At 32.2% G+C, this 9,685-nt stretch overlaps 1 protein-coding gene across 2 annotated transcripts; it reads left to right on the plus strand.

The window, feature by feature from the left end:
- Positions 1 to 1,248: 1,248 nt before the first annotated feature.
- LOC148239343 (uncharacterized) lies at positions 1,249 to 5,055 on the plus strand. 2 transcript variants are annotated; one of them, XM_088193573.1, is made up of 7 exons: positions 1,249 to 1,385; positions 1,546 to 1,704; positions 1,780 to 1,918; positions 1,979 to 2,214; positions 2,284 to 2,472; positions 2,538 to 2,712; positions 3,032 to 5,055. In XM_088193573.1, exons 1-7 carry the CDS (start codon positions 1,295 to 1,297, stop codon positions 4,236 to 4,238), a joined length of 2,196 nt encoding a protein of 731 aa, XP_088049699.1. In that variant the 5' UTR covers positions 1,249 to 1,294; the 3' UTR covers positions 4,239 to 5,055. The 2 variants fall into 2 exon arrangements, with proteins under 2 accessions (XP_088049699.1, XP_088049706.1); XM_088193580.1 differs by lacking the exon at positions 1,979 to 2,214 and having other exon boundaries at positions 1,255 to 1,385.
- The last annotated feature ends 4,630 nt before the right edge of the window (positions 5,056 to 9,685 follow it).

Consider the following 9,685-nt stretch of genomic DNA (forward strand, 5'->3'; position numbering starts at 1 on the left):
TCTACGGTATAACTTTATGAAATTATGATGTCCTTTATCAATTTATTTTATGTTAGCTTTATAAAGGTTACAAATATCTTCACAAACTCGAGAATTTTCTAGGCACTGTGAAAGATGATAAGCGTTCTCTCTAATCTGTGATTTCGTACAACTAAGTAAACAGGCTTTTTTGTGGTAAATTATTATATTTACCCTTCTATTCCGAATTAAACATGAGATCCAGTTTATTTTTGAAAACCACCCTTTTGACTATAAATGGCTTCAGGCTTTTGTTTTTTTTGTTTACTTATTAGAAAATTTTCTACAAATAATTTGGCACTTAAGAATAGCTCGATAAAAAACAAATATTTAAAGCAATACAAAATTGAAATGTTAGCCCTCGAATAATAAAAACAATGTAGTTGAACTAATTATTAAAAATAAAATAAAACCGCTTTATTGCACAGTGTATTTTTTTTAGATATATTAATATTTTCCATTTTACTCGCTGAAAAGTTGAAAGTTCATCTAGTTGCGCAGTAAAAGGTTTAAACAAAATTAAATACAGTAGTCCATTGCAGCTTAATTTATTTATTTTTTAATAAGTTCTTGACATATGTATGTATAATATTACACAAGTTGATCCAATTCAAGTTTCCTATGTTAGCAGCACTGTAAATCAGACAGTTGTAAATAATCATGCGTGTGTAAAGTGTCAAATATTAGTTTGCATCGACACATTTACAAAATTGACGTTTAAAAAAGTTCAGAAACTGAAGTTGGATCATTTTTTATGTAGTAGAGTAGTAGTCTTCACGGTAATTATTTTGCTTAAAAATCACTACTTAATTATGGTGACCATATTTTGAAAATATCAAATGAGGATGCTACAAATAAAAATGCCTTATTGTAAATTTTTGGTCGAGGAGGACAATGAAGGAAAAATTACCGCGAGAGCTAAAAAGAAGCGTTCATCTTGAAAATTTTAGTTTAAAGAAGAAAAATTGCTGCAGGGCGTTAAAAAGAGGTAATTTAGAAAAAACACGTGAGAAGAAATTGCTACGAGAGCGCAAAAAAGGTAATTACTGATTTTTTCAAGGAGGACAAACAAGGGCAAAAGGAGGACAAAATTTTTGAGGAGAATAATCCTTCTCAAATGATGACGTTTGGCCACCTTAATTTAATATATTGATTAAGTACTGGAACGGAAGCTGATAATTTTATTTATTTATAAAAATGGCCACAAAATTGTACGTTATGCTTACATGAATCAATATATTTTAAAAGCACAACTGTCACTTGTGACAGCCTCGCCATGTTGGGCGCCGCGGCGCGGCTTGCTGGACAGCAGCGTCCACTTTACTGCTACCTTCTGATGAGTTTATGGATATTTCTACTCGTAGCTGGTACTTAAACACTTCAACTTTAATTCATGACTTTATTTTAATTGATCTTATGTAGCATTTTGGCTTGCTTCAAAGTCAAATCAAATTCTAACTTGTACAATAATACTCGAAGTTATTTAATATCTAACGAACAATAATATTTATATCAAATACTCGACAGGTATGTATAGATATATAATAACAGTGGAAAACATAAAAACTCCGAAGCAAGTGATACGAAGAGACTCACATCGTGATAACTTCCGGGGAGATTTTAAATTAAAGAAAATAATACATAAATTTTGCAATGCTCCAGAAATAATCCGTCTTGATTCAGAAGGTAATGGACACATAATATATTTATTTATAATATAAATGTACATATCTATATTTTTAATAATATTTATAATTTCAGCTCTAATTAAAGATAATATGTGGTCATTACAAGGCGTCATTACCATTATCAGGCATGGCGATAGAGGTCCACTTACTCATATCAAAGATATAGAAGGTGTTAATTGTGATGCTCCAAATCCAACAGCACTTCTTCAAAGGTATTTATTGTATTAATAATTTTATTAGCATGGACTTCTTTCTAATAAATTTCTAATTAGATATCAAGAGTATATAAGCAATGCTACGGGAGCGGGAAGGGCTCCTTGGGCGCAAAGTCCGGGACCGTTTCATAATTTTCCTCTTTTACCTTTACCTCCTACTACCGCTTGTCATCTCGGCCAACTAACTATAGTCGGTATTCAGCAATTGCTTACTATGGGAACGTTGCTCGGAAAAGTTTACTCTGAAAAATTTGGTTGGAATGTTAACTTTAACAATACTAATCGTTTCACAGGTGCTCTTTTACTAATATATTTAAAATTTAACAATCCTAATACACTTTTTAAACAATAATTTATTACAGTCGATAAAAAATTAAAGCATGACACTAATAAAAACCGCACAGATGTAACTAAAAATCCTGTTGAAGAAAATGGCAAGACTAAAGAAAGCGATAAGAAAAGTAAAATAGATTTAAAAATATCTAAAGGTTTGCCTTTGAAAGAAGACGCTGTAGTCAATGCTAAAATGCAGATAGGAAAACCAACGGATGGTCGGTTCAACTATAATATGTTATTACCATAATTATGTATTGTATTATAATTATTTTGCTTTTAGGTGATATTGTTGTACATAGTACTCGGTATAGACGGGCGTTGCAATCTGCTCTTGCACTTATTTGGGCTATGTTAGGCGGAGGAAGTGGAGTAGGAGGTGCCATTGCCTACGAGTCTCCGAGTCTTGCATTTTGCTCTACCGATTGCGCTTGTCCGGCAGCTGATAAGTTTGCAAAGTATGTATTATATGTAGTATGTAATCAAATGAAAACCGAAAACAAGCACATCATTTTTCAACATTGAATCAATATTCAACAGAAGTAGTGAATGAGTATCATTAGATTGTTGTTAATGGTTCTTTTTCATAAGAGTTTTGTTTAGTTTATGGCGATTTCTTGTTCTGAAATATTGCATTTTGTTTAAATGAAGAGCGTCTTTGTTTTAATGCCGCTTTCTAACGCAAAAATGCTGCAATTGACTGATGTCAGAACTAGGTTTCATTTGACTCATCCTATTATGTATATCAGTCACTTAACCAAATAATATTAATTTCAGAACTTTATCACACGAATTAAAAGCTCGTTTAGAAGCTCATCCAGCAATTGGAGAACTCGTCGTCTCGTTATCGAAAGTAGTTTCTCAATCTCCTTCACAAATTTCAAGCGATCCTCATATATTAGAAGACGCTCTATTGGCTTATTTATGTCATTCTGCTCCACTACCATGTGTAGAAAAACCGATAGAGCCACCTAAACTGATAAAAAAAAATGGAGATAACAAACAGAATGTTTTAAATACAGTCGATAATAAACTCCACAATGCTGCAACGGTCCAGAAGCAAAAGTCAAGACGTTTATTGAGTAACTTACAATCTGTAGATTTGTACAATTCATTTCACGAGGAATACTCACGCAAGGTGAAGAGCACAAGGATGAGAATCTTCGACACTCGTCCGAAAGTAGTTCCTCTTGATTTCGACAGTCAAATGGAGAAAGAAAAGCTGGGTTATTATCAACAAAAGTTGCTCGAAAACGCCGATTCTAATTATCAAGACGTCGTTTTGGTTAAAAGAAACATGGACGGTGATTTTAATTTCAACGGAGATGCGCCAAACATTCCTGAACCTCAAGACACCAACGATTCCGATGATTATGAAGAAAAAGAAGATGAAAATAGGAAGAAAGGCGTCAATACTGAAACGTTATGCGTGAGAAAAGATCAAGTGACCGGTTTATTCGCTTATACTGATTGGGAAATGAAGCAATCGGTGAGAAGCAAAAATTTGAAAAAAGTATCAATCTTACGAGGTTACGGAATGATTCGTCATATTGTCAAATACATCCTTCAGATGATTTCTGAAGGAAAGCCAAAGTTTGTGTTGTATTCGGGACACGATAAAACACTGCAATATTTGCATTTAGCTCTGGGCTTATCTTCCGATATTCATATACAGTACGCTTCCAGGATGATTATCGAGGTGTATAAGTACGTCAACGTTAATATGTTCGCTAAAACGCAAAAATCAAGACCAAACGGGGGACACGCTCCTTTAGATTTTTACTTTCGACTTTTATTGAACGGTCAGGACGTTACAAACCAACTATCGTTTTGTAAAGGTAAAATTTACGTTGCGTCCGAAGGAGAAGGTAAAAACATAAAGGCTTATCTTTGCAAGATCGAAAATATAATACGATTTATACACGAAGACTACTTCGCCATGTTCAATGCGACGAATTTCAAAGACGCTTGCGCCGTCCATTAACTATAATATAACCATTAAATCCTTCAACTTATCTACAGCAATCATGGTATATATTTGGATATGGATAAAACACTGTGATAAAGTTTAATTTTATCGCGCGCTTTAGTGCTCGATTGATTGACTTCAGAAGTAACTTAAATTAAATTTATTCATTATTTTAATATATAGTTTATTTGATAATTTTATTACTTTAATTATTACTTGTACATTCACTCAAAATCGCATTTAAAAATCTTACATTAAGTTTTGTAATATAGTAACTTCCAGTGCCTTATTGAATATTTAAGTTGGAAATCTTTTGGAATACATTCTCACTTTTATTTTTTAATTGTTGTGTAAATAAAATGTTAATCGTAATAATCATTGTAACTTGTTATAACAATGTTGAATTACAAATATTTTTGTCTATTAAAACGTTTTAATATTACTTGTGTGTCAAATTAAAGTTGTCTCTAAAATTTGCAATCTAGTTTTAACGGTTTAAATAAGATTATATTATAATATATAAAACGTGACACTAAAGTGAAGAGTTGCTTATCATATTTACTCTGTCTTATTATAAAATTAATCTTTTCAACTGTCTCGAGTTGTATTGTATATAACAGTATATATTTTGGAAAGAAATGAACGCACTAGTCGCAAATTAGTCAGATAACCACAATAAGACTGATATTTTCATTATTGTCTGTGTTGTTGTTTCGGTGAAAATAAATGTGTGTTATTCGAGTACCTGTACCTGTGTATGTCCTATAAATGTATTTTTAAATAATAAATGTGATTATTGATATATTCAGAATATTAAAGTTGCTCTACAAAATAATGCAGTTTTTTGTACTCTGTTTTTTTCTGTCGTCCTTGACATATTTTTACGGCTTTATAACAGGCTTTATCGCCCTTTCGAGTTTTGTTTATTATTGCCAGAATTATCAGACAATCTATTATGTTTGTATTGTGATAAAAAAACGACAAGGAATCCACGTGTGCTATATATAATCTACAACGTATATCATATACATTTTTAATACTTTCATTCCACCACCATAATAATTAATATAAAAGGCACCTGCTTTTTAAATGTTGTTTTATTATTAACACATGTCATTTTGGCACCTGTTGTTTACGAATTCTTCCTCATTATCTTCCTTGGAAATATCTATTTATAAACATATAACAAGTTATGTTTATATTAGGACACAGAAAAAGATGATAATTTTTTGGTCAAAATATTAACCATACTGTATATTGTGTTTGAAATTTGCTAGAGACTGTCGGGGACATCATTTGTAAAGGGCAGATGAGTCATGTTCAAGGGGTGGGGGGGGTAAATTCCTCCCCTCTTGAATGGAGCCGTTGCAGTGAGAATTATCTAAATGCACATATCTCTTAAAATAATTACATGTTAAATCGCATCCATTTTTATATATTATAATTAAAATCTTAACTATTAATAGTAATGAAAAATATGTATCATCTTTATAACCATTAAACTATTTGTAGTTAAATTGTTTTGTGGCGACTGTTTGCCAAACTGAATTTTGAGCTACTTTCCGTCTCTCGATAGCACTTTAAAACTGATTTTCATGAAAGATAAAAAGCATTTATATAAACTTTTTAACGGATGTAGAAAGTGTTTGTTATCTTAAGAAATTACAATTAGAAACACTGAAATCTGAGTTCTTCTAAGAAACTTCCTCGTCAGGGATATCAAAAGTTTTGCGACATGTAGTTGATCTTTGGTCGTGATCCAGAGTAGAGAAGACGGCATACTTCCTTTTTTATTAGTCAAGGTTTTATTAAGCCCTTGGCTTGTCAGGCCTTTTATTTGCGTTACATACAGTATGGTCTTTGTATGATATCCTTTGTCATCGGGGTACTTTATTTGCAAAAAAATTATTGATATTGACGCCAGTCGTTTCGAAATTCGTCTTAAACCGAAACTGAAAGTTCGCTCGCTATCTGTGTTTGTATGTATATTTACTCTCATCAGGTAATCAAGGTTGCTAACTAAAAAATGTTATGATTCACGTATCAGTACAGCTCTTTCTACGATACGCTTTTCAGTTGTTGTTTATTCAGTGAACAAGGCACGTGCGTTCCTCGTGCTTATTTTGAAATATTCATCTAGCTGGAACAAAGATCCTATTTGAATACATACATTTGTTTACAGACGAGGGCTAAGCAAAAAAATATGCGTGTAAATATAGGTCATGGCCAGACATTCAGTAAATTAATGAACGTCAATATCTCTCAAACATTCATAAACTCAAATATTTACCATGCAAATTTACTGCGAAATTGTACGTATAATGTACAAAACGCTAAATCTGAATTCTGATATCATATTATAATTATTTTTTGGTTTGCCACCCTGACTGAATATTGTAAATTCTATAATCTTATAAATGTTTGCCGAATATAAATAAATAGCACAATTCGCAAAAATAACTCTGAGTCAATTAACAAATATATCGAATATGCAAATAAACTTTATTTGCGCGTGATTAACGCAAATTTGACAGCAGGGTTACATATTATTCAGCCGAGCATTTGCACAAATGTTTTGCTTTTGACCTTTGGCCGTAACCTGGTTATAACAAAATTTCGCACACAATCACAAGAATATACTAATAAATGCTAAATAGTTCATTTTATTTTTTAATAAGAATTTAAAAGTATTTTTTCTCCCCTTCGATAAATTGCATCCACTATTTTTAATTAATGGCAACACTATACGAATTGTGCATTTCCTTGCGATGTGTATTTATTTAGCTATTGATGTGTGTTGCTTTTCTATAATTATAACATAAATTTGTGAAATCTACAAAATAAGATATTTATCAATAACATGACTGTTTAAAGAAATTCTAGCAGTCAAAAATTCACGTCAAAAGAAATTAAATCGTGTCGGCGCCGTCGCAGTACCTGTAAGGATAGCTATAGCTATCATATTTTTAAAACAATATAAAATGCAGACAATCTTCCCCTAAGATTTTAGTTGGTTTGTTTGTATTTTGGACTTTGGTTTGAACAGCAAATGGAAATTTCATGACATTTTAGAGCAGCATATTAGCGCCCATCAGTTAAATTATATTTTTTCTAGTAGAAATATATATATATCTACTGGTGAAAATGTATTTGAACGTCATTAGTAAAAAGATAACTTTACTGACAAATAAACAATTATTTTTGCTGGTAAAAATATATATCTACCGGTGAAAATGTATTTCGATATAATTTCACTGAAATGGCATAGCTTAAAAAATATTTAGAGAATATCTGGTTTATCTGGTATATATTATGAATCAGGGTTACATTATCTTAGCATTTTCTAGTGTGGGGGGGGGGGGGGCAAAAAGGAGGCGCAGGTTGTGGTCGTTTTTCAATATTTCGATTTTATTCAAATTCATAGTATTTCAATGACTGACATGGAGTTTTCTGAGAAAACTCAAGGGATAGCGGAAAATGCCCTCAGCTGCCCCCTTCCCTAAATGACGTATCTTAGGTGAGGGCTTAAATAAACGCCAGTCTAAGAAAAAAGATTTGCGCGGTTTGACGACCCAATATCAACTCCCCGGCGCGGCTCACAACTTTTGCTATCCCTGATGCACAGTAAAAGAAGAATGATTCTCGGATACACTGATAAACGTGTGATAAGCAAACGATTTATATTTTTTTATTTAAATATCTTTTTTGAAAAACCGTTTTGAAGTGGTTCTGAGAAACGTCTTGTTTGGCGAATGGTCGCTACAATTATTTGAAAACATATTTTGCTGTTGTCTACATTATACCAAGTTTTGTTGATATTTTATTCATCAGTTTCTACATAAAATATGTTTCTGTGTAAAATCTCAGATATACATACATATATTCCAGAACTTAGATAGTTCTTGTGAATCTGGTAAAAAATAAAATTCAAACTTAAATTTGCCAATAACTTCCACGACGAAAATCACCTTGAATTTTAAGCATTCGTTCAGATAAACGTGTTTTTTTTGTTTGGATATGGCTTGCTTATTTCTTGGTGTTAGTTTGAGCGTGGAGAGCATCTGAAGAGTCTAGGTCAAGGACAATTAAATCCGAATCGCGAACCAGCCGAGTGTAAAATTCGCCTCAGCTCAGCTTCAACGCCCGGTTCAAACTAAATTGCGAGTGGTTAATACACGTGGGAGTAAAACATAACGAAATATTACCATAACATTATCTTACATAATAAATACCTACCAACCTGTCGTGCTCCTTCTTTTTCTAGTTTGACCCATGTCCTAATTGGAAGAAATGCTGTATTTATTTAAATTGCTCTAGGTTTAGAAACAAGAAAAATATATTACATATTATATTCTCTACCATTTCTTGCGACTTGGTGTTTTATAATATAATAACATTCAATTGTTTTATATTATTAATACGAAAACAATTCCAACATGAAGTCAAATTCATGTTATATTAGAAGATGTTCACTTCTTTCTGAAACCTTATTTTTTAATTAGCATCGTGATGAAAGTAAAACAATATTTTCTCAATGCTTGTCTTTCTGTTTGTCTTACTAAAAACTGAAATTGAACACTTTCACGAAATGATTTTTTTACATAATGTTCACCTACGAATTTCTGGGTCAACACTTCATTACGAAACTAATTATATATTCGGAACGGAATTCGATTCAAGAACACATTTATTTAAATAATTTTACTTCATTAACGCAAAAGTCTACCACTCTTCGATACCACGTGGATTAGCACAGAATAAACTAACTTTCAAAGTCTATTTTATACTCCCCACTAGCCCCCCTCCCTCAGAATCGAATGAAGCACATCTAAATCGAATTTTGCCCTATATGAGAGCGCAAAAACCAATTATCCCTTCTCAGAAGTCAAAAATCCACGTCAAAAGAAATAAAATTGTGCTCGCAGTAGAAACGCTCGGCTATCTAGCGTTCATATTAAGACTTTTAATAGCAATAATACGATTTAGGATAAGTGAAGATCGAATGAAGCACATCTAAACCGAATTTTGATAAAGATCCGGAAATTTTTACATTGAATGTCTATTATACGTAAGGGTGGGTAGTCATTAAGCGTTGTTAGTGAGGATATTAGGGCTGCCATTAAAGCAGGTCCGAGATTAATGATACAGAAGCTAGCACAAAAGCGTGTCGCAAACATTTAGAAATTAGGAAAGGTTCTAAATTGGTATCTCATAAATTGCTTGAGGAAAACCTCGCACACTGAATCTCTGTATGCGAATAATTAATGATTCTATAATAGAAAGATTTATTTTGTAGTTGAATTGTTACTGAAGGTGAGAAGTGGATCCTATAATTTAACACGCGATTGGATGGATGGCAATCAACCCTTAATTTCAACTTTGAAAATAGGACTAGATCCCAATAAGATAATGTTTGCATTTAGTAGGATATGAAGGGCATAATTCATTATGAGTTATTGGAT

The sequence above is a fragment of the Plectrocnemia conspersa genome, unplaced genomic scaffold (assembly GCF_051122295.1).
Source record: "Plectrocnemia conspersa isolate PC_06_02 unplaced genomic scaffold, ASM5112229v1 ptg000001l, whole genome shotgun sequence".
In the NCBI taxonomy this organism is placed as follows: Eukaryota; Metazoa; Arthropoda; class Insecta; order Trichoptera; family Polycentropodidae; genus Plectrocnemia; species Plectrocnemia conspersa.

Bases quoted from the DNA above. Each gene is read 5' to 3' on its own strand.
- LOC148239343 (XM_088193573.1), top strand. From the start codon at position 1,295: ATGTTGGGCGCCGCGGCGCGGCTTGCTGGACAGCAGCGTCCACTTTAC. The intron at 1,386-1,545 runs GTACTTAAACAC...AATACTCGACAG, and splicing joins GATATTTCTACTCGTAGCTG to GTATGTATAGATATATAATA. The intron at 1,919-1,978 runs GTATTTATTGTA...ATTTCTAATTAG, and splicing joins CCAACAGCACTTCTTCAAAG to ATATCAAGAGTATATAAGCA.